A 23,251-nucleotide genomic window follows, 5' to 3' on the forward strand; every position below is an offset into this window, starting at 1 on the left:
GGAAACAAAGGGCTCAGCAGCAACCCAGACCCGAAACCGCCATGCTTTCTAACCCCTTATAAAGAGGACCATGCTATATATAACCCATAAGTGGTTACTATTTGTAGTCCCCTAGTGGTGGGTAATCACTATGTGGGTGGTAATCAGTAAATTGCTGCTCAAGCTGTGTCCACAGCGACGATTTGAAGTGCCTTTCTGCTTCAAGTGTGTCTCAGTCACTTCCTCTGGTGAGTCAAGGGGAGAAAGATGACTTTGTTACAACCTTTAAACTGTTTTGCAGGCCATGGTGATAAGGTCAATGGTAGAAGAATAAAAGTAGTGCTGTGTTTTTTCTTTCTTCACTCAGGGCCCTGTGTTTTTCCTTGAGGACGGTAAATCGGCCATATCATTGAACGACGCCCTTATGTGGGCCAAAGTGAACCCTTTCTCACCTCTGGGTACGGGTGCCCGTCTCAACCCCTTCTAAGAGCCAGCCTAGCCAACGAGGATGGGCTACAGGACTAATAGCATTTGATTGGTCAGCCTCCGAGGCCAAGGTCACACGACGGTAAAAGGGCGACGTCAGGACCGACACCTGCTCTTCCTGAGAGAAAGAAGGAAGAAGGGATGGACGTTCCAGGACGAAAGAAGAGAGATGGGAGGAAGGATGCTTAAAATGAGTTCTCTCCACTGTGTGCTTTTTCTATGTGGTTTTACAATGTGTGCAGCACAAGTCATCCAGTCAACAGTGTTACAGCTTCTCACAGAAAACGTGTTGCCGTACTTAGACACTGACAAAGAGGGTTCGCATGGTTGAAACGGGTGATAGTGTTTATATGTAGGAGTGAGACCATTCTAGTACGGCTGTCTGGTTTTAGAAACACCGTCACATGCACATCACTACACAGACAGACAAGTCGACGAGCCATGTGATTCTTATTGTGCTCATGGTCATAGCACCAGCCTCATTTGATTGGTGAACACCATATGTGTGTTGTATTGCTGTTGGTTTAACGTTGTGCAATGTTGCATCATCCTTTCTGTCTGCTACAGAAACCAGCCCGCACACATACATGCACAAGAGCAGAGCGGATGGTGATGTCGGCTTACAGGGGTAGTTGAACGAAAGCAAAACAAATACAGAGAAACGTACCCGTTAGCCTTTTATTTAGCTTAGCATCAATCAGTCAAATAATTGATGTAGGACGTGATTGCGTTCGCATTAAAACAGTTTAGCAGCATGGTGTCTGTGCAGTACTGTGTTTGACTGTGAAGGTATAAGACTTCTGCTGGACCAACAAACTAAAAAAAAGGATGTGGACATGTAATGTTGTCAATTAACTTGTGAATGGGTTCTTGTATTGTACATAAGACTGTCGTTCCTGCTGAGTTGCGCAGCACTGCTTCAGGGATCACAGTGGCTAGCTAGAAGGGGAGGTAGTTGGTACTGTACACGGCTAGGGCCTTGCAAGTGTAATAGCTGTTACGACACTTGATTCATAGGATTACAACTCCTATTCTATGGTGGGGTCGACGCTTTGGAATGCCTCTGAGTCTCGTCAGCGTTGCCTCCTTCATAATCATTTGTAGCCATCACCTGACTGCAGAGATTGTAGTGATTTCATAATGATGACAAGCTTCTGTATGCAAGTCATTATTACCATCACAATTTGGCGGACAGGGTGACAACCTGCTAAGACTAGCTAGCTTATATGTTAAACAGAAAGCTGTGATTAAAAAGGCAATATTTGAGAATCATTTTGCTTTTGAAACACAGACCGGAATAAATAGGCTAATTAATCATTTAAAAAAAATGTAATACCTGAAGGTTGTGCCTTAAAGTAGAAAACTATTTATCACTGCAACATACAGTATATTGGTAAGTCGGTACATTCATGTAAAGACAAGAGGTTTTCTTGAAACAAACATTTATTCAGATAATTTATACAAGTGTTGTCATTTTTTAAAATAATGTATTGATATTTAGTTTTCCACCTCTACTTAAATTATCTTCAAATGCATTTATTTGCATATGTATTTATTGATTGTGTTTTACTTATTGACATATGTACAGTTTGTTTGTACTGCCATTGCAGTTTATAAAATGTGTTCATGAAAATATCAAAATGTTAGTTTTTGTACCATAAAGACGATACCAATGTATCGTGAGCAGGATATATATTTGAGTTTTGATTGATGGAAAAGGTGAAGGATCTTCTAAATAGATTGAGAAAATGGGTCCTGCTACAGAGCACCATCTAGTATTGTAGACAAGAAGAAAAAAACGACTGAACTAAACCACAGCCGAAACATGCCAGAAGTATAATCTCCAAGACAACCACATCATGGAATAACATTCTCATTTATTAGAGTGAAACAGGTGAGAGGTATGTGAAATGAGTTTTGGCAAAATACTGTACATTTTTCAGTGTGTTATGCATATACGGGTCACGTTAATATATTAGTTGGCTAATATTATATAAGAAAATAATTGAAATGCAATATTATTCACAGTACCTCTGATTAGCATAAGAGTTGTTGTTTTGGTCAATGTAACAGAATATACATATTTACATGACCTTGTACGTAGGTGCTTCAGAGAAAGAGTGGAAACAGATGTCAGTCAATGGGAGGGATTCGGTGCATTTGAGGTTCTGGGTTAAAAAGAAACAAGGTTCAGTGAGTAATAAAAAACTTCCCTTGATGATAAAGATGGACGGAGAGAGAAACAGAGAGAAAAAGAGAGGGTGGGAGAAAGAATATCCTCTATTATGACGATGCTCTCTCATTTAGAAAGATAGAGAAAGAGGAAGACAGAGAGAAACAGAGAGGGGAAGGGACAGAAAGAGAGAGAGCGTTGTGTTCTATCTGTACTGGAGGAAGCGTTTGAGAGGGTTGGGGAGGTGTAACTGAGGGATGAGGTGTAGTCGAGATCGGCCCATATAATCTCTGACACTGAGACGACACAGTTGACATAGTGACTGAGGTGTTGCTGCAGAGAGAGAGAGAGAAACAAGAGGGAGAGAGCAAGAGATATATCTGATCTGATTAATCCAAGACAGCCTCAATATCATCCACTTTTATAATCCAAATAGCAATGTTTTACAAGGGATTCTGACTTCTTCCCACCAGCTGAATGGGGATATTTCCTAACCTGGTCCCAGATCAGAATTAGTATCAAGAAACTTCAGTATCGGTTTCTGATCAGACCACAAGTTTGGCATGAAAACAAACATATGAGTTTGTTATACAGTACAAACTGATCTGGAATCAGGCTGATATTCCCATGTGAACTGAGCATAATCTTACCTTCATACAGCAGTAACGTCTCCTCTGCTGAGCTGTTAGGTGGGGCTGACTCCACCGGTCTCTTCAACTCTAGGTTTTTAGCGTTAATGTTCGCTCCAAACTCTAACAACACATTGATGATCTCAGTACAGTCCTTCTGAGCTGCTGCATGGAGTGGGCTCTCCAGGAACCTGCCCTTCTGCACATTGGCCCCTGTGGAGCAAACCAGACAACATTGGTTTTGTTCAATAGGTCACACTGTACCAAAATGGTTTGCAACAGAAAACATGAATCTATGATCGGAAGGGACTCGTTTGTGTAGTTCCTTCCCGTTTCCCTCAGTTTCAAAAGATTCTCCCTACTGAACACGCTCCATGTTTGTGAGTACTGCGTCAGGTAAAACAATGTCCCGTGACATACCTTTCCTTACTAAATGCTGAATACAGAAGGGGAAAAAGTACAAACGGATGAACCGTAAAAAAATAAATAAATAAAAATGCATTGATGTCAATGGGAGAGATCATGTGAAGTTAGGACCAAAGTGTCTGGTTAGTTACTGACCTCCATCGAGGAGTTTCTGTGTGCACTGGAGTCCTGAGGAGATGCAGGCGATGTACAGGGGGGTTCCCAGGTGAGGAATATCATAGTCCACGTCTGCTCCCCATGTGATCAGTGCCTCCAGACAAGCAATTCTGCCTACACACAATACGCCCTGTGTTACCAGGGTACTCTCATTCAGAAACGCATTCAGTGCTCTCGTCTTAGAATAGAGGGGGGAAACATACCAAAATTACAGCCAGAGTTCTTCAAAACCTCACAGTAAAGTGACAGCTATGTGTATGACACACATATCCTGCGATGGCAGTACCTTTGCTGGAGGCTTCGTGTATGGGCGAGGGCTGGCACATCTCTGACTGGGGCTTGGCACCGTTTTCCAGCAGTACCTCTGTACAGGTGGCACTGCCCGCTGAGCAGGCATTGAACAGTGGCGTCACCCCATCAATGGTGGTGGCATTTACCTGATCAGATAGATGGAGCATTGTCATAAAACCATGTGTTAAGTTATAAAGTTCCAACAAAGGCGAGTCAATCGGAATGTAAAAAGAGGAGTTGCTGCCACCGAATAATGACGTCTCGTTCTGACGTGGAGCGTTATGTGTTTGTGTGTGCGTCCGTTTGGTCATGACTTACGTTGGCACCAGCTGCAACGAGCGCCTTGGCGCATGACGCGTGGTCTGACAGGCAAGCCTCATGCAACGGCGTCACATGGTCTATGGTAGGGATGTTTGCGTTGTAACCCTGGGTTGACAACAAGAAATGTTTGCATTCGTTATATAGGTCTCACTTTCCCTACACGTTATTTTGTGTAAATGCTCTACAGATGGTCATACTATCAACACACTGTCTGTTGAGAAGCAGCTGCTTGCTAAGGTTACGGTTAGGTTTCCAATACGGGTTACACTCTTTAGAAAAAAGGGTTCCAAAATGGTTCTAAGGCTGTCTCCATAGTATAAATCATTTTGGTTCCAGGTAGAACTCTTTAGGGTTCCATGTAGAATCCTTTGTGTAAAAAAAAAATTCTACCTGGAACCAAAAGGGTTTTTACCTGGAAGCAAAAATGGGTTTTTCAAAGGGTTCTCCTATGGGAACCGGCAAGAAGCCTTTTTAGTTTCTAGATAGTGTAGAGTGAGGGTTAAGGTTAGGTCAGGGTCAGGGTTAGGGTTGAGTTTAGGTTTAGGATAAGGGTTAAGATTAGGATTAGCGCTAAAGTTAGTAGATAGATAATTGAAATTTTACTGACAGTCTTTAGAGCATCTACAGATGAACTACCCAAATAAACTTTTGGAGATCTGACTACGAGGGAAAATGGCAAACATATATGTATCTTATCTGGGACGTACAGACAGAGCATCAGCATTTTATTTTATATAAAGGTGTCAAAAAAGTCCCTCTGTCTTAACACTGTATAAACAATTGACCAGAAATCTTTGCAATGTGGTGCCCCGCCCCTCTGTGTGTGACTCACCTGTGAGAGAAGGGTCCTGAGGGCCAGGAGACGGCCATGACACGCTGCCTCGTGGAGAGGGGACCGGTCCGCCCATGACCCTGGGAGAGGGGCAGACAAAACACTGAGCCTCTCCAAAACAACACACATTACAGTCATACGTTTACAGTGACAGCCCTTCACTATCACACAAGCTCTTAATGTTCACATCCACAAATATATATATATATATAACCAGCACATTCCCATTCAAGTCTGATACAATGACAGCATTCATCATAGCCTTCACTCTCTGTCGGTATCCTTATTATTCAATCATTACCGTAATCCTAATCTAGAATTACTTCCCAAAAGCCAGTAGTACCAGTCCACTATCCATATGTTCATATGTTCAGAAAATTGAAACCCAGTTGTCACAGCTGTCACTAATATCACGGAGCGCTAGATATATTTTCACTCTCTTACAGTGTGGATGGAGCTATATATAACTGTAGCTCAACCAAGCAGGCCATCTGGCAGGCATAGCCTTGTACAACCGGCAGGCATAGCCTTGTACATCTGGCAGGCATAGCCTTGTACATCTGGCAGGCATAGCCTTGTACATCTGGCAGGCATAGCCTTGTACATCTGGCAGGCATAGCTCAGTCTCTCCCTACACACCCAACAACACTACCATTCACGTCAGAGAACAATATTTAGGTGTTTTTTAAATTATTTTATTAATCCTTTATTCAGGTGAAACCCTATTGAGATATGAGTCTCTTTTATGAGGGAGCCTGTTGTCCGGACCTCTGGCAGTCTCTATGGGGGTGCCACAGGGTTCAATTCTCGGGCAGACTCTCTTCTCTGTATACATCAATGACGTCGCTCTTTCTGCTGGTGATTCTTTGATCCACCTCTACACAGACGACACCATTCTGTATACCTCTGGCCCTTCTTTGGACACTGTGTTAACAAACCTCCAGATGAGCTTCAATGCCATACAACTCTCCTTCCATGGCCTCCAACTGCTCTTAAATGCAAGTAAAACTAAATGCATGCTCTTCAACCGATCGCTGCCCGCACCTGCCCGCCCGTCCAGCATCACTACTCTGGACGGCTCTGACTTAGAATATGTGGACAACTACAAATACCTAGGTGTCTGGTTAGACTGTAAACTCTTCTTCCAGACTCACATTATACATTTCCAATCCAAAATTAAATCTAGAATCGGCTTCCTATTTCGCAACAAAACATCCTTCACTCATACTGCCAAACATACCCTCGTAAAACTGACTATCCTACCGCTCCTCAACTTCGGCGATGTCATTTACAAAATAGCTTCCAACACTCTACTCAACAAACTGGATGCAGTCTACCACAGTGCCATCTGTTTTGTCACCACAGCCTCATACACTACACACCATTGCGACCTGTACACTCTCGTTGGCTGGCCCTCACTTCATACTCGTCGCCAAACCCACTGGCTCCAGGTCATCTACAATTCTCTGCTAGGTAAAGCCCCCGCCTTATCTCAGCTCACTGGTCACCATAGCAGCACCCACCCGCAGCACGTGCTCCAGCAGGTATATCTCACTGGTCACCCTCAAAGCCAATTATTCCTTCAGCCGCCTCTCCTTCCAGTTCTCTGCTGCCAAGGACTGGAACGAACTGCAAAAATCACTAAAGCTAGAGACTCTTACCTCCCTCACTAGCTTTAAGCACCAGCTGTCAGAGCAGCTCACAGATCACTGCACCTGTACATAGCTCATCTGTAAATAGCCCATCCAATATACCTCATCCCTATACTGTATTTATTTATTTATCTTGTCCTTTGCACCCCAGTATCTCTACTTGCACATTCATCTTCTGCACATTCTACCATTCCAGTGTTTAATTGCTATATTGTAATTACTTCGCCACCACGGCCTATTTATTGTCTTACCTCTCTTATCCTACCTCATTTGCACATGCTGTATATAGATTTTTCTACTGTATTATTGATTGTATGTTTGTTAATTCCATGTGTAACTCTGTGTTGTTGTATGTGTCGAACTGCTTTGCTTTATCTTGGCCAGGTCGCAGTTGCAAGTGATACCTTGCTCTCAACTAGCCTACCTGGTTAAATAAAGGTGAAATAAAAAATAAATAAAACAATAAACATCACACAGCAATGCAGTGCAATATTCAATACTACATACCCATGTCTCCGTCTCCCCACGGAACATCTAGCCATTGATAGGTATATGACATTGCTGCCTGTAGGAGAAGAGGGCGCCTGTCACCTACTGTACTGTTACTGTACTGAAGGGACTTTTTGTCACTGCATGGATTCACACAGGCAGAGCTGTGACTGTGCCGGCCATCTTTGGAAGGGCATCTGCATCACCTGACAAGCTCATGTAGTACAATGAAATGGCCTGTTGTTGCTACTATCTTTTATGATGAATAGGACAACTAAAATACTGTATCTTTGTTTTTTGTTGTTGCAAATTGACATTCATTTTGATAGATATTTTTTTGGGGGGAAAGGATAATAACTCTTTCAAGGTATACATAGCATAACAACAGGTGCCACTGAGGACCACCACTGTTACAGAGATAATTAGAGTTTGGAAGCTATTCTTAGGAAGCACATGTTAGAGCCACAGTAAGTAGTTAATTCCAGTCACAACAGCAACCTGGAATCCCCCTCTCTCTATTTTCTCTTCTTTCTCCAGGAACCCAGCCAACCTTTCCCACAGTCCAGATCCTCTATAGCTGGTTGCCTGGTGCGGCTGAAGCCCATTATGCTCATTCGAACAGCACATGGTGTCTCTATTCTAGCAGAGTAAAATGGTAGCTCTCATGAATATTGCAACAGTGCACTGAACATGTGACTTTTGCTTTCATTTAAGGCTCCCCTTTGCCACACTAAGCAATAACAGGAGGAAGCAGAAATGGCTATAATATCTGCAATCTGTATTTCTGTTTATTTACTCTGCTTAAATAAACTATTGCATTTACAACATTTGGATGTCAAAGTCAATTAGTAATCAAGCAGTTACAACCCTAATGTGACCCAGCTACAGTTTAGATTGGATACAGCTGATAAAGAAATACAATCAGGTTTAATTGTCTGAAGCTGCTGCTTAGTCCAGTTCAAAGGTCATACTCTTATTGTCTTGTGTGAGAGTCATGAGAGTACATGGTAGCTTCAGCTGTTGTAGGCCAGTCATTATTAAACTTTAATAGACACATACCCTAAGGCCTACTACTACACATAGGCCTAGTAATAATACTAATAAAGTATGTGTTAAATAAAATTTAAAAAGCATTTGTGTTATGATGTAAGATGTATGGATCTGTATCCACATCAGTAGGATAAGCACTCGACTGCTCTAGGGACCCATTTGACCAGATGTGTCCAAGGCGTTTGTTTGATTCATTTGCTTAATTTCACATGTTATAACACAGTCCCAAATAGGCTGGATCCTATGAGAATGTTCCAGAACAGGTGCCTTTTTCACGAAACATTTCTATGTCAACCCCTCTCTCTACCTCAAATAAACTCGACACGAACAGCACATGAGTCCTATAATAACATTGCACTGTGACAGTCCGAGACGCTCTCACCCAGTGCGCAAATACGCAATTGTGTGTGCGTAAAACGCTACTGACCTTGGCTAGTTAAAATACCCCAACAGCGTGGTTTCTTTTTTGCGGTGTAATCATCTGTGTTCTCTAACGTTCTTTTCCTCGACGTGTTTTCTGGCTGCTGCTCGCTCGAGCTCTCTGCAGACGGAACTTCAGGCATGTTTACATCAGCTATCTGTCCCCACACCACTGTGCACCATGATCCAGTCTAAAACCTGCTCTCTGATTGGTTGCTCAGCTTGTTGTCGTTTCACTGCCAAGGACAAGCACCACAATAACATGAATAGGCAGAGAAGGACCAGAACAGCCTTTACCCCCGCTGGTCTCAGGGTTAGGAACCGTTCTGTTCATTAAGGATTCATTCTGCATGGTTTGAAATACTAAAGTTTGACCTTTGAGTTGAGTATAGTATTTGCTATTTTGAGTATGCCTAGTTGCTTGTGTAACAATCATTTGCTTGCAATATTCAAGTGAAAAACCCACATGCTGTTCATAACGTCATTGATCACATTATAAGGTCATAATTGTCAGGTAATAATTCAGGGACGGACATAATGCAGGTATTCTTTGATAGTTCATTCATTGATCGGAAGGTTTACACACCTGATGTCCCTGGTCTGAAATAGTCTTTGATTAATAAGGGAATTTGAATAACTAGTTAATAAGTATTTTGCCTCTCCAGAGCCATATTTGAATATCCCTACTACAGGTTATCAAATCAAATAGACTAGTTAAACTAGTTGTACTTGGGGATGGAACGCTAGAGCCTCTCTAACCTCTCTCTAACATGCTTCTGTTCAGCTCAAAACATTCCTGGCTGACAGTCGCGGTGCGTAACCTAGGTGGAGTATGACAACAGGCTGTAACTGCCAAGTCTCAGCTTCGATATAATCTGTCTGTGAATTGTGTGGCATTTTAATAAGGGCACAGCTCCTAGGTATGACCCCCATCCAAGGGGCATGCGCAATTATACAAACACGTACAGCTGCAAACCTCTGGATTGATAATATTCATTTGACATAGTCTCAAAAATGTGCATTCCCTGTGTCATCCCATCAGATCACTTGACGATTGCAGTGCGTGGAATACGCTAAGGGCGGAAGAAATATTGAATCAGAGACTTCTGTCATGCCAACCCAACGTGTCGTCATGATGCCAAAGGTTCTGGGTCTTTCCCCTCATCCCAGGTGCGGTTGTTACAATGCAGTGCTTTCCCCCAGTACCTCAGCAAGAAAAGAGCATTGAAAGACATCAAGAAGAAAGTATATTTAATACACAATGTATCTAAGTGTTTCTAATGTCCCCGGGCCACAACGATAGGCTGGGTAGTTCCTGAGCAGACTGGATACAGTTGGCCTGGCATGTTACAGACACAGAGCTTTTAGAAAGCTGGAATACCCTAATACACACACGTTACTGTAGAAAGTGTGTGTATGACCCTCTACTATAGAATAATAGTCTGTTGCCTTTCACAGAAACAGCTACTTACTGTGCCCTTGTCCAAAATCATAAAACTCTTCTGCAATGCGGGCAGCCTCCTTCCGATTCCCCTTCACCACATAGAAGTGGGTGAGAATATTCAGGCTGATCTTGACAAAGAGCTTGATGCAAAACAGAGCGAATATGGAGAGGTAGACATTGGAGTAGTGTACTGTGCCAAAGGACTGGCTATCCACATTTGAAGTCATTGCTTCCTTTCTTGTCTATCCTTGCTTATGTCTTGCCTGGCTGTCAGTGGCTGGCTGCTAATGTTTTGGAAATTTAAATGAGGGGCCTGGCTATCTGTGTTGTGTTGACTCTGGTACTGGGTCATATGCCAGCCCAGAATGACACATAAATTCCCCTCAGCAGCTGGGTCGAGACCAGATAGGATAAGCTGGAGAGAGCAGCTGTATTGTAGCGCTGCCTGCCTGCCTGTGGGACAACTGGGGCCCATAGTCATACAGTGTCTCAGAGTAGGAGTGCAGATCTAGGCTTAGACCCCTCCTAGCCATGTATTCTTATTCATTATGATCTAAAATGCAACACTGAATCTAGATCAGCACTATCAGCACTCCTACTCTAAGACACTTTGTGGATACAGGCCTAGGGCCATTTAGACTCTTCCAGCAGTCCTAGGGCAGGGAATACAGTACAGCTATAGCCAGGGGCATTCTGACTGTGACCTATGATTACAAAAAACTAACCCGCGCCTTAATCTTAGTTGAACTGTGGTTTGTTCCATTTTGTTGTGATGCTTCAGAAAGGTTCAAAAATATGTGTTGAGCATTTCTTCTCTTGAGGTTTAACATTATCTTGACTCATGTACTTTTACTTCAAAATTATATTATCCAGTCAATTGTCTACTGTCACGAAATTCCTTAGCCATTACTGGTCGTGTGAGCTGTAGTTCGCCTCCATAACACATGGTGGCAATGTTTTTCTTTAATGTTCCATCGTTTACAGATGAACCACCCTGTTTCGTATTTCGTTGTGTCAAACTACACTTCCTGCTTTTGCAGCGAGAAGTGTTCCGCATCGCTGTGTATGAAGCTGTAATATAATTGTATTTCAAAATGAATACAGTGTTGTCGAGGGCAAATTCCCTCTTCGCCTTCTCGCTCAGCGTGATGGCAGCTTTGACGTTTGGCTGTTTTATCACGACGGCGTTCAAAGACCGCAGGGTACCGGTGGATATCCACGTCTCGAGAGTAATGCTGTGAGTGATGACTAGTTATTATTATTAAACTACAGTGAACATGCTTTGTTTTGGTTTAGATATATTTCACTCCGTGATCTATCACATTTGTATTCGTATAAACAGTTATTGGTCTCAATTGGCTACATAGCTAGCTCGGTGTATGCGTGTTTGCAATGGTGCTAACTAATGCTAGCTCGAGGTGATCATTGAATTCATATGGCAATATTGACGCCAATCAATCTAACAGACACCAGTGTATTAAACTGCCTGAGCAATAAACAACCGTTGCCTGCCAGCCAGACCGGATGCCAGCTGCTGCTGCTTGCAACATTGTACCCAATAGTTGAACAGCACGTCAGCGCGGTATATTTTGTCAAACTGTAACCTAGCTGCCAGCAGATCAAATGTTTCCGACCTTACTGTAAATAAAAACTTGTTATTAACTGACTTGCGTAGTTACAACCCCCCCCCCCCCCCCCACCATTAGCATATGAACAGATCATGAGCCATGGCACAATTTGTTTTTTTGAATTTCAGGAAATTAGCTGCAAAACTGCAACATGTTCTCTCAGTATCATGGCAAAATGTATAGAATACCATGAGATCAGCTATGAAACTGCAAAATTTTCTCTCTGCCCTGTGGCTACGTGTAGATTTGCAGGAAATTACTTTTAAACAGCAACATTGTCTCTCAGGCTCATGGCATATGTAAATATGCACATTTCCCTTTACCACATGGCAAAATGTGTAGAATTGTAGGTAGTTGGCTGTTGTCCCCCCTTGCGGGGGGCCCACTGAACTGTGATATGCCATTCAAGTAGCTGTACCAAGCCATACAGTGCAAAGTGTAGCTAGAGAACATTGCCTAAATGTACAGCCAGAAACCATAAAGTAAATGTAGCCTACTAATATCTATGGTGTAGCCAAGACAAAAAACTGTTTTTTTTTACAGCTTATTGTTCCACGTGGTGAAAGAAATGTCTTGCACTGCACACAACTAAGTCGGCCTTTACCATTTGACAGGAAAAACGTGGATGACTTCACAGGACCCAGGGAGAGAAGTGACCTGGGGTTCATCACCTTTGACCTCTCTGCTGACATAAAGCCCATATTTGACTGGAACGTCAAGCAGCTCTTCCTCTACTTGTCTGCCGAGTACGCCACCAAGAGCAACGTAAGTGTCTTACAACGGGTGTATACATTACGTCTTGCAACAGGAACGGTTGACCATTTAAGAACCAAGCGGGGAGGTACCTACCTGAAATGATCTAATAGAAAGAAGGACCAAGGCACTCTTCGAACTCTAATTTTCGTTGCGATATGTTTTCCGTTTCGACTAAACAGTTTCTGTTGCAAAATCGGCGTGATGAATACAACCCAGACCTGTTCTCTTTCCTGTTGATCTGTCAATTATCATTATCTTACGTTCTTCTTGGCTTGCTTTGGTAGTTGCCACAACAACAGATCACACAAATTATACTTGATGAAAGCCAATCTGAAGGGATGACCTTCTATAGGTTCATTACCCTATATATAGAATTGCAGCAGAATAGTCATACTTCTACACCACCAGGAGCAATGTAAGAACTGACCTCTTTCCTTTATGGTGTAGGGTCATTATCACCTTCCTCCTCTTGGCATGGGTAGGCTGGTTGCCACACGCTGTTGACACATTGGTTCTTCTACAGATCACACACATTTAATTGGTGGGAGCCAAGAAGGCAATATGGTTTGATGGGTGACTTTTTATAAATGGTGTATCCTAAGAAGTAGCCTGGGTTGGTCTCAGGTCTGTCTGTGCTGTATAATCCTATGTAAACTATGACTATAGGAATTTGATACACAGTCGTGAAGAGAGCACAACAACGCCTCTCCCCCCTCAGGAGGCTGAAAAGATTTGGCATGGTTCCTCAGATCCTCAAAAAGTTCTACAGCTGCACCATTGAGAGCATCTCGACTGGCTGCATCACCGCTTGGTATGGCAATTGCTTGACAACCCCACCGTAAGGCGCTACAGAGGGTAGCGCGTCTGGCCCAGTACATCACTGGGGCCATGCTCCCTGCCATCAAGGACCTTTATACCAGGAGGTGTCAGTGGAGGAAAAAAAGACTCCAGCCACCCTAGTCATGGACTGTTCTCTCTGCTACCGCACGGCAAGCGGGCCATAAGACTGCTGGACTATTTGTATTGACTCTTGCACCAGCTCTATGCACACTTACTGGACTTTTTACTGGAGTTTTGATACAGATCTGGGATTGGGCCACCTAGGAAGGTGACATGCATGGCTGCGACGTTTAACTGCGACGTGTTGTGCTTTCTTCCAGGCCCTGAACCAGGTGGTTCTGTGGGATAAGATCGTGCTCAGAGGAGAGAGCACCAAGCTCAACCTCAGAGACATGAAGTCCAAGTACTTCTTCTTCGATGATGGAAACGGTCTTCGGTAAGCGCCCTCTGTTCACCCTCTCACTTTTATTCTGCTGCCAGTAACCTAACGATAACAAATCGTGTTTTTGATATAGCATTGGTGTAAAATCGGTCTTGATGCCATTTTATTTAATCAAATCAAATAGTTTGTCACATAGAGTTTACAGCAGGTATAAAAGGCACATTGACATAATCATTTTGCTACACCTTTTAAACCTGCTGTAAGCTATCTGATTTCCCTTTAGTCCTACATTATGTTGAATAGTTACACCCTTCGTATAGGACCGCTTTTGGCACCTCTCCTGCTCCTCTCCAGTCTTTTGAATGGAAATACTGTAGGAATGTTCTACGATGTTTAAGGCCTTTGTGTGATGATCTCTCCACCAGGGCGAACAAAAACATCACCCTGACTCTGTCCTGGAACGTGGTGCCCAACGCTGGGATCCTGCCCCTGGTCATGGGCTCTGGCCACATGTCTGTCCCCTTCCCTGAATCATACGAGACCACCAAGAGCTACTAAACTGTTCCATCGTTTGTGTTTGTTGTGTCCTCTTTTATGACTTTTAATAAAAGTGGACATTTGGGAACCATTCAATTGTATGCCTTTGCATTGATGCTGCCACAGGAAAAAAGGCTGTCTAAATGTTGCTAACAGTGAAATCCTTGCTTCTTTTTTTCCTAAATTCCTCTCAAAGTTCATTAGAGGAGAGACCTTGGATCATCTACTTCCATGCACTTTGAGAAAGGTAAGGAATCGAGGAGGAAGCAAGGATTTGACTGCTAGTAATCCTTGGTTTAAATGGTCATTGCTGAGATGGACATAGTAACTAGTAAAAAGTCAGGACTCTTCATGCTTCATGTAACTCTACAGTAGTACTCAGTACCTGTATAATGAATGGCAATGTGAAATCTTTCGAATAATTCCGTTTTGTTTGTTCACTGTAGCTGTTGCTTTCTTTTTTATAAAAAAACATCTGAAAGATAATTCTGTATACCTGGTTATTAGTAGAGAAGAGGATAGGCCCTGCATCTTATTGTAAGGGGCGTCACTACAGTCCCTGGTTCGAATCCAGGCTGTATCACATCCGGCTGTGATTGGGAGTCCCATAGGGCGGCGCACAATTGTCCCAGCGTCGCCCGGGTTTGGTCTGGGTAGTCCGTCATTGTAAATAAGAATTTGTTCTTTAACTGATTTGCCTAGTTAAATAAAGGTTAATTAAAAAACATGTGTAATGTTAACATTTTACCGACAGGTGGCGCCATATGACCACAAACACAACCTACCCGAAGCGTTCAGAGTAGTTGCCACATTGAGAATGATGGACATAGGCCCATAGAATAATTTTCGATGTATTATAATTGAGTTACCCAAAACAATATCTGCTCTATTCATAATGTTTTGAAATGATGGTATATGAATATAATGGCTACAACGACATCGTTTGTAATGTTCCTATGTGCTCCAAATAACTGAACATAGTCACTGTACCTCTAAAGAATGTCCATAGGTAGTAGACTAGACAGATTGGTGATTTCAACATTTAATTGAAGGCCTCGCGTTTGAATGGGTTTGCAGAGGTAGCGAGTGGAAATACATCCATTGTATGACAATAGGAACAGAAAAGCCCAAGGTTGTTGACAGCAGCCACAGTTGAAGGGGAAATGTAATTATAGCTAGCCAGATATTTTTATTCAAGAGACTGATTTTAATCTTGGAAAATAACAGATTCATATAAGTTGTTCTTAGACCATATGTGATATGCAGGGGAACCAAACAAGAGTTGGGGAAATTCAGCTGCGAATAGCAGAGGGCCCTGCTATTTCAGACGACGGGTGTTGAGTGAAGAGTTGTACAGGTTATTAAACCCAAAGTGACTTACACTTTAAGACAAGGGGGAAGCTCACCAGGTTGTGCAGGGTTTCTCCTAAACTAAGGCCTAGCTTAAATCAGATCATGCGTTAACTAGCGATAGCTGACACCCGCATTATAGCTGATGTTTAGGCAGTGGTGGAGGTGGAACTGGGTTGGAGCTGTCAAATTGGAGAGCAGCCTCTTGCGCGCTGTCACGAAGCCACACCCGCCCGGCTGGCGTTAGAAGTTCAGAACGAGAAAGTGTAGGCTATATAGAAATAATGACGCTCAAAATGAAAAATCATTCAACGAAATTAGGATTTATATCATTTCCATCGAGGTGTAGATTACATTCCAGTGTTTGAATTTGTAAGCGAGGCTGTATGGGATTTATGTTAATGCGACAGTGCAGCCAATGGATATGTCTGCTTTAGGTATAATGCCACGAACTGCTTGTGGATTTGACAGCTCTAAGGGAAAGTTCAAACTTCCAAAATAGGGGAGGGTTGTGTTTATAAACAAATTGGCCACAGAGGAGGGTTGTGTGTTTCTTTTCCTGGTTTGCATTGGCTCTTTTGCAGGTTTTACTGTATAATGTCATCCATCCTAGCCACATTTCCTCATCTGCTTGCATGCGCCTCCACTATATCAAGCTAACTTTTACTATACCACTATAGTCTACCAGTCTGACTGTCTTGTCTTACTCTCTATCCACCATTCATAGTGATAGGTGGATCGTTTGTACAGATCTACAATAGGTAGCAATCATACCACACATACAGTGCCTTGCGAAAGTATTCGGCCCCCTTGAACTTTGCGACCGTTTGCCACATTTCAGGCTTCAAACATAAAGATATAAAACTGTATTTTTTTGTGAAGAATCAACAACAAGTGGGACACAATCATGAAGTGGAACGACATTTATTGGATATTTCAAACTTTTTTAACAAATCAAAAACTGAAAAATTGGGTGTGCAAAATTATTTAGCCCCTTTACTTTCAGTGCAGCAAACTCTCTCCAGAAGTTCAGTGAGGATCTCTGAATGATCCAATGTTGACCTAAATGACTAATGATGATAAATACAATCCACCTGTGTGTAATCAAGTCTCCGTATAAATGCACCTGCACTGTGATAATCTCAGAGGTCCGTTAAAAGCGCAGAGAGCATCATGAAGAACAAGGAACACACCAGGCAGGTCCGAGATACTGTTGTGAAGAAGTTTAAAGCCGGATTTGGATACAAAAATATTTCCCAAGCTTTAAACATCCCAAGGAGCACTGTGCAAGCGATAATATTGAAATGGAAGGAGTATCAGACCACTGCAAATCTACCAAGACCTGGCCATCCCTCTAAACTTTCAGCTCATACAAAAGAGAAGACTGATCAGAGATGCAGCCAATAGGCCCATGATCACTCTGGATGAACTGCAGAGATCTACAGCTGAGGTGGGAGACTCTGTCCATAGGACAACAATCAGTCGTATATTGCACAAATCTGGCCTTTATGGAAGAGTGGCAAGAAAGCCATTTCTTAAAGATATCCATAAAAAGTGTCGTTCAAAGTTTGCCACAAGCCACCTGGGAGACACACCAATCATGTGGAAGAAGGTTCTCTGGTCAGATGAAACCAAAATTGAACTTTTTGGCAACAATGCAAAACGTTATGTTTGGTGTAAAAGCAACACAGCTCATCACCCTGAACACACCATGCCCACTGTCAAACATGGTGGTGGCAGCATCATGGTTTGGGCCTGCTTTTCTTCAGCAGGGACAGGGAAGATGGTTAAAATTGATGGGAAGATGGATGGAGCCAAATACAGGACCATTCTGGAAGAAAACCTGATGGAGTCTGCAAAAGACCTGAGACTGGGACGGAGATTTGTCTTCCAACAAGACAATGATCCAAAACATAAAGCAAAATCTACAATGGAATGGTTCAAAAATAAACATATCCAGGTGTTAGAATGGCCAAGTCAAAGTCCAGACCTGAATCCAATCGAGAATCTGTGGAAAGAACTGAAAACTGCTGTTCACAAATGCTCTCCATCCAACCTCACTGAGCTCGAGCTGTTTTGCAAGGAGGAATGGGGAAAAAATGTCAATTTTGCACGCCCAATTTTTCAGTTTTTGATTTGTTAAAAAAGTTTGAAATATCCAATAAATGTCGTTCCACTTCATGATTGTGTCCCACTTGTTGTTGATTCTTCACAAAAAAATACAGTTTTATATCTTTATGTTTGAAGCCTGAAATGTGGCAAAAGGTCGCAAAGTTCAAGGGGGCCGAATACTTTCGCAAGGCACTGTAAAACCATTCAAAGCTGCATCAATTTTCAATATGAATCTACAAGAACAAATAGGAATAGCTGATAGGCAGCGGAGAGACCAGGTGCATCAATGCTCATGAGAGAACAGTGAGACATGAGACACGCAGCTCAAAAAGCTCCCCTATGGATCTTGTTTAGGGACAATACAAAATGATCCTACAACAAACACCACAATGAATAATTGCATTGTTTTCAAGTAACCACAACATTCAACTTTTGATATTGAGATGCGCTGTCTGTCGTCATTGATGGAAACACAAATCCGATAGGAAAATGTACATATTGTTTTTATACAGATTTTAGTATATTCACATGGAAATCTGTCGCCAATTGGATGGAAACTTATTTATAGATACCCTAAAGACTCTGGCTAGTGCAATAGTTCAGTGTCACTTTTATTATGCCTTTATTATGCCTCATGGTTCATCATCAGTCCCAAACAGAATCCACATAACTCAGCCACTAGGTACCTATCCAACTATACTTCATTTGTTAGAGATGTACACCAGCATAATACCAGAGACTCGAATGAAAAAATGCTAGCTAATGAGCGAACAGTACCCCCAATTCCTCCATTCTGCTGGCAAACGTGCAATTTATAGACAAAAAAATAGATGACCTATGCGGAAGATTAAACTACCAATGAGACATTCAAAACTGTAATATCTTATGCTTCACGGAGTAGTGGCTGAACGACAACACTATCAACATACAGCTGGCTGGTTATACGCCTCACCGGCATGATAGAACAGCGGCGTCTAGTAAGACAAGGGTGGTGTTGGAGTCGTGCCTGGCCATGCAGTCATGAGTGAACAGGGAGTACAAGGGGGGACTATGTATTTTTGTAAATAACAGCTGGTGCACGATATCTAAGGAAGTCTCGAGCTATTGCTCGCCTGAAGTAGAGTATCTAATGATAAGCTGTAGACCGCACTATCTGCCTAGAAAGTTTTCATCTGTATTTTTCGTAGCTGTTTATATACCACCACTGTCAGAGGCTGGCACACAGACAGCATTGAATGAGCTCTATTCCAGCATAAGCAAACAAGAAAACGCTCAACCAGATGCGGCGCTCCTAGTGGCCGGGGACTTTAATGCAGGGAAATTTAAATCAGTTTTCCCAAATTTCTATCAGCATGTTTAATGTGAAACCAGAGGAAAACAACTCTGGACCACCTTTACTCCACACACAGAGACGCATACAAAGGTCTCCCTGGCCCCCCATTTGGCAAATCTGACCATAATTCTATCCTCCTGATTCATGCTTACAAGCTAAAATTAAAGGAGGAAGCAGCAGTGACTAGATCAATACAAAAGTGGTCAGATGAAGCAGATGCTAGGCTACAGGACTGTTTTGCTAGCACAGACTGGAATATGTTCCGGGATTCTTCCAATGGCATTGAGAGGTGCACCACATCAGTCACTGACTTCATCATTAAGTGCATCGATGACATTATCCCCACAGTGACCATACGTACATACCCCAACCAGAAGCCATGGACTACAGGCAACATTCACACTGAGCTAAAGGGTAGAGCTGCCGCTTTCAAGGAGCGGGACTCTAACCCGGAAGCTTATAAGAAATCCCGCTATGCCCTCCTACGAACCATCAAACAGGCAAAGCATCAATACAGGACAAAGATCAAATCGTATCGACACTCGTCAGATGTGGCAGGGCTTGCAAATCACTACAGACAACTAAGGGCAGCACAGCCGAGAGTTGCCCAATGACACAAGCCTACCAGACGGGCTAAACTACTTCCATGCTCGCTTCGAGGCAAATAACACTGAAACACGCATGAGAGCACCAGCTGTTCCAGAAGAGTGTGTGATCACGCTCTCCACAGACGATGTGAGTAAGACCTTTAAACAGGTCAACTTTGACAAGGCCGCAAAGCCAGACGGATTACCAGGATGTGTACTGCGAGCATGCGCTGACCAACTGAAAAGTACCTTCATTGACATTTTCAACCTCCCCTGTCCGAGTCTGCAATACCAACATGTTTAAAGGAGACCACCATAGTGCCTGTGCCCAGTAACACTAAGGTAACCTGCCGAAATGACTACTGACCCGTAGCACTCATGTCTGTAGCCATTAAATGCTTTTAAAGGCTGGTTATGGCTCAAATCAACACCATTATCCCAGAAACCCTATACCCACTCCAATTTGGGTACCGAATGGGATAGAGGTCCTGGATGGCAGGAAGCTTGGAACCAGTGATGTACTGGGCCGTACGCACTACCCTCTATAGTGCCTTGCAGTCGGGGGCCGAGCAGTTGCCATACCAGGCAGTTATGCAACCATGCTCTCGATGGTGCAGCTGTAGAACCTTTTGAGGATCTGAGGACCTATGCCAAATCTTTTCATTCTCCTGAGGGGGAATAGGTTTTGTTCTGCCCTCTTCGTGACTGTTTTGGTGTGCTTGGACCATGTTAATTTGTTGGTGATGTGGATGCCAAGGAACTTGAAGCTCTCAACCTGCTCCACTACATCCCCGTCAATGAGAATGGGGCTGTGTTTGTTGTCCTTGCACCACACGGTCAGGTCTCTGACCTCCTCCCTATAGGCTGTCTCATCATTGTCTGGGATCAGGCTTTCCACTGTTGTGTCATCAGCAAACTTAATGATGGTGTTGGAGTCGTGCCTGGCCATGCAGTCATGAGTGAACAGGGAGTACAAGGGGGGACTAAGAAAACACCCCTGATGGACCCCCGTGTTGAGGATCAGCGTGGTGGATGTGTTGTTGCCTACCCTTACCACCTGGGTGGGCGGCCCATCAGGAAGTCCAGGATCCAGTTGCAGAGGGAGGTGTTTAGTCCCAGGGTCCTTAGCTTAGTGATGAGCTTTGAGGGCACTATGTTGTTGAACACTGAGCTGTAGTCATTGAATAGCATTCTCACGTAGGTGTTCCTTTTGTCCAGGTGGGAAAGGGCAGTGTGGAGTGCAATAGAGATTGCATCATCTGTGGATCTGTTGGTGTGGTATGCAAATTGGAGTGGGTATAGGGTTTCTGGGATAATGGTGTTGATGTGAGCCATGACCAGCCTTTCAAAGCATATCATGGCTACAGACGTTATGGGTCGGTAGTCATTTTGGCAGGTTACGTTAGTGTTCTTGGGCACAGGGACTATGGTGGTCTGCTTGAAACATGTTGGTATTACAGACTCAGACATGGAGAGGTTGAAAATGTCAGTGAAGACACTTTCCAGTTGGTCAGCGCATGCTCGGATGACACGTCGTCCGGAACAGCTGATGCTCTCATGCATGTTTCAGTGTTACTTGCGTCGAAGCGAGCATAGAAGTTATTTAGCTTGTTTGGTAGGCTCGTGTCATTGGGCAACTCTCGGCTGTGCTTCCCTTTGTAGTCGGTAATAGTTTGCAAGCCCTGCCACATCCGACGAGCGTTGGAGCCTGTGTAGTACAATTCGATTTTAGTCCTGTATTGATGCTTTGCCTGTGTGATGGTTCATCGGAGGGCATAGCAGGATTTCTTATAAGCTTCCGGGTTACAGTCCCGCTCCTTGAAAGCGGCAGCTTTACCCTTTAACTAAGTGCGAATGTTGCCTGTACTCCATGGCTTCTGGTTGGGGTATGTACGTACGTTCACTGTGGGGATGACGTCCTTGATGCACCTATTGATAAAGCCAGTGACTGATGTGGTTAACTTCTCAATGCCATTGGAAGAATCCCGGAACATATACCAGTCTGTGCTAGCAAAACAGTCGTAGTAGTTTAGCATCTGCTTCATCTGACCACTTTTTTATAGACTGAGTCACTGGTGCTTCCTGCTTTAATTTTAGCTTGTAAACATGAATCAGGAGGATAGAATTATGCTCACATTTTCCAAATGGAGGGCGAGGGAGAGCTTTGTATGCGTGCGTCTCTGTGTGTGGAGTAAAGATGGTCTACAATTTTTTCCCCCTGTGGTCGCACATTAAACATGCTGATAGAAACTTGTTAAAACTGATTTAAGTTTCCCTGCATTGAAGTCCCTGGCCACTAGGACCGCCGCCTCTGGATGAACGTTTTCCTTTTTGCTTATGGCGGCATACAGCTCATTGAGTGCGGTTTTAGTGCCAGCATCGGTCTGTGGTGGTATGTAGACAGATGAAAACTCTCTTGGAAGATAGTGTGGTCTACAGCTTATCATGAGATACTCTACCTCAGGCGATCAAAACCTCGAGACTTCCTTAGATATCGTGCACCAGCTGTCTTACCGAAGGCTGCTGTTCTATCCTGCCGATAGAGTGTATAACCCGCCAGCTGTATGTTCTTAACATCGTCGTTCAGTGAAACATAAGATATTACCGTTTTTAACATTGGTAGGATATACGTGCTTTCAGTTCGTCCCATTTATTTTCCAACAATTGAACGTTAACTAGCAGGACCGAAGGCAAAGGCAGATTAGCCACTCGTCACCTGACCCTCACAAGGCACCCTGATCTCTTTCAGCGAAATCTCAGTTTCCTTCTCCAGCGAATGATGGGGATCTGGGCCTGGTCGGGTGTCTGTAGTATATCCCTCCCAACCGACTCATTGAAGACAAACTCTTCTGTTACTGCCGATGCTGGAAGAAGACCAAGGTGCAGCGTGGTGAGCGTACATTTTCCTTTTTATTTAAAATGTGGCCAACAAAACAACAAACGAAAGAACCAACCGTGAAGCTTACAGGGCATTAGTGCCACAAACAAAGTTAACTACCCACACTGAAAGGAGGGAAAAAGGGCTACCTAAGTATGGTTCCCAATCAGAGACAATGATAGACAGCTGTCCCTGATTGAGAACCATACCCGGCCAAAACATAGAAATAAAATAAACATAGAAAACAAAACATAGAATGCCCACCCCAAATCACAACCTGACCTAACCAAATAGAGAACTAAAACGTCTCTCTAAGGTCAGGGCGTGAGATCTTCATCTAATCTGAGGTGAATAATCACAGTTCTGATGTCCATAAGCTCTTTTTAGTCATAAGAGATGGTAGCAGAAACATTATGTACAAAACAAGTTACGAACAACTCGAAAAAACTAACAAAATGGCATAGTTGGTTAAGAGCCAATAAGACGGCAGCCAACCCCTC

The 23,251-nt window shown here is 43.3% G+C and overlaps 3 protein-coding genes across 5 annotated transcripts in view; 2 read left to right on the forward strand and 1 right to left on the reverse strand.

The window, feature by feature from the left end:
- The window catches only part of LOC139374731 (WD repeat-containing protein 17-like), a 38,934-nt gene extending 37,666 nt beyond the window's left edge, over positions 1 to 1,268 (forward strand). The window contains exon 28 of the mRNA XM_071115850.1: positions 347 to 1,268. Within this exon, the coding sequence (XP_070971951.1) occupies positions 347 to 466 (120 nt within the window). The 3' untranslated portion in view covers positions 467 to 1,268. The remainder of the gene's footprint in view (positions 1 to 346) is intronic.
- A 622-nt stretch (positions 1,269 to 1,890) lies between these two features.
- On the reverse strand, positions 1,891 to 10,642 carry LOC139374733 (ankyrin repeat and SOCS box protein 5-like). Of its 3 annotated transcripts, XM_071115853.1 has the most exons (8): positions 8,912 to 9,033; positions 7,453 to 7,510; positions 5,294 to 5,373; positions 4,459 to 4,566; positions 4,136 to 4,286; positions 3,829 to 3,963; positions 3,289 to 3,480; positions 1,891 to 2,971 (listed from the first exon to the last, which is right to left on the reverse strand). In XM_071115853.1, the coding sequence occupies exons 2-8, from the start codon at positions 7,502 to 7,504 to the stop codon at positions 2,844 to 2,846; spliced, it is 846 nt and encodes a 281-aa protein (XP_070971954.1). In that variant the 5' UTR covers positions 7,505 to 7,510; positions 8,912 to 9,033; the 3' UTR covers positions 1,891 to 2,843. The 3 variants fall into 3 exon arrangements, with proteins under 3 accessions (XP_070971954.1, XP_070971952.1, XP_070971953.1); XM_071115851.1 differs by lacking the exons at positions 7,453 to 7,510; positions 8,912 to 9,033 and adding an exon at positions 10,377 to 10,642; XM_071115852.1 differs by lacking the exon at positions 7,453 to 7,510 and having other exon boundaries at positions 8,912 to 9,111.
- A 717-nt stretch (positions 10,643 to 11,359) lies between these two features.
- On the forward strand, positions 11,360 to 14,977 carry LOC139374129 (signal peptidase complex subunit 3). Its single transcript, XM_071115128.1, has 4 exons — positions 11,360 to 11,585; positions 12,591 to 12,741; positions 13,893 to 14,008; positions 14,380 to 14,977. The coding sequence occupies exons 1-4, from the start codon at positions 11,443 to 11,445 to the stop codon at positions 14,510 to 14,512; spliced, it is 543 nt and encodes a 180-aa protein (XP_070971229.1). The 5' UTR covers positions 11,360 to 11,442; the 3' UTR covers positions 14,513 to 14,977.
- Positions 14,978 to 23,251: the final 8,274 nt, after the last annotated feature.

This window comes from Oncorhynchus clarkii, chromosome 19, assembly GCF_045791955.1.
Source record: "Oncorhynchus clarkii lewisi isolate Uvic-CL-2024 chromosome 19, UVic_Ocla_1.0, whole genome shotgun sequence".
Taxonomy (NCBI): domain Eukaryota; kingdom Metazoa; phylum Chordata; class Actinopteri; order Salmoniformes; family Salmonidae; genus Oncorhynchus; species Oncorhynchus clarkii.

What these genes read in the sequence shown, in the direction of transcription:
- LOC139374129 (XM_071115128.1), top strand. Translation starts at nt 11,443, where the DNA reads ATGAATACAGTGTTGTCGAGGGCAAATTCCCTCTTCGCCTTCTCGCTC. An exon ending in CACGTCTCGAGAGTAATGCT is followed by an intron (nt 11,586 to 12,590) that starts GTGAGTGATGAC and finishes ACCATTTGACAG; the next exon opens with GAAAAACGTGGATGACTTCA. An exon ending in AGTACGCCACCAAGAGCAAC is followed by an intron (nt 12,742 to 13,892) that starts GTAAGTGTCTTA and finishes GCTTTCTTCCAG; the next exon opens with GCCCTGAACCAGGTGGTTCT.
- LOC139374733 (XM_071115851.1), bottom strand. Translation starts at nt 10,575, where the DNA reads ATGACTTCAAATGTGGATAGCCAGTCCTTTGGCACAGTACACTACTCC. An exon ending in TCAGGACCCTTCTCTCACAG is followed by an intron (nt 4,567 to 5,293) that starts GTGAGTCACACA and finishes TTGTCAACCCAG; the next exon opens with GGTTACAACGCAAACATCCC. An exon ending in ACACGAAGCCTCCAGCAAAG is followed by an intron (nt 3,964 to 4,135) that starts GTACTGCCATCG and finishes TATTGTGTGTAG; the next exon opens with GCAGAATTGCTTGTCTGGAG.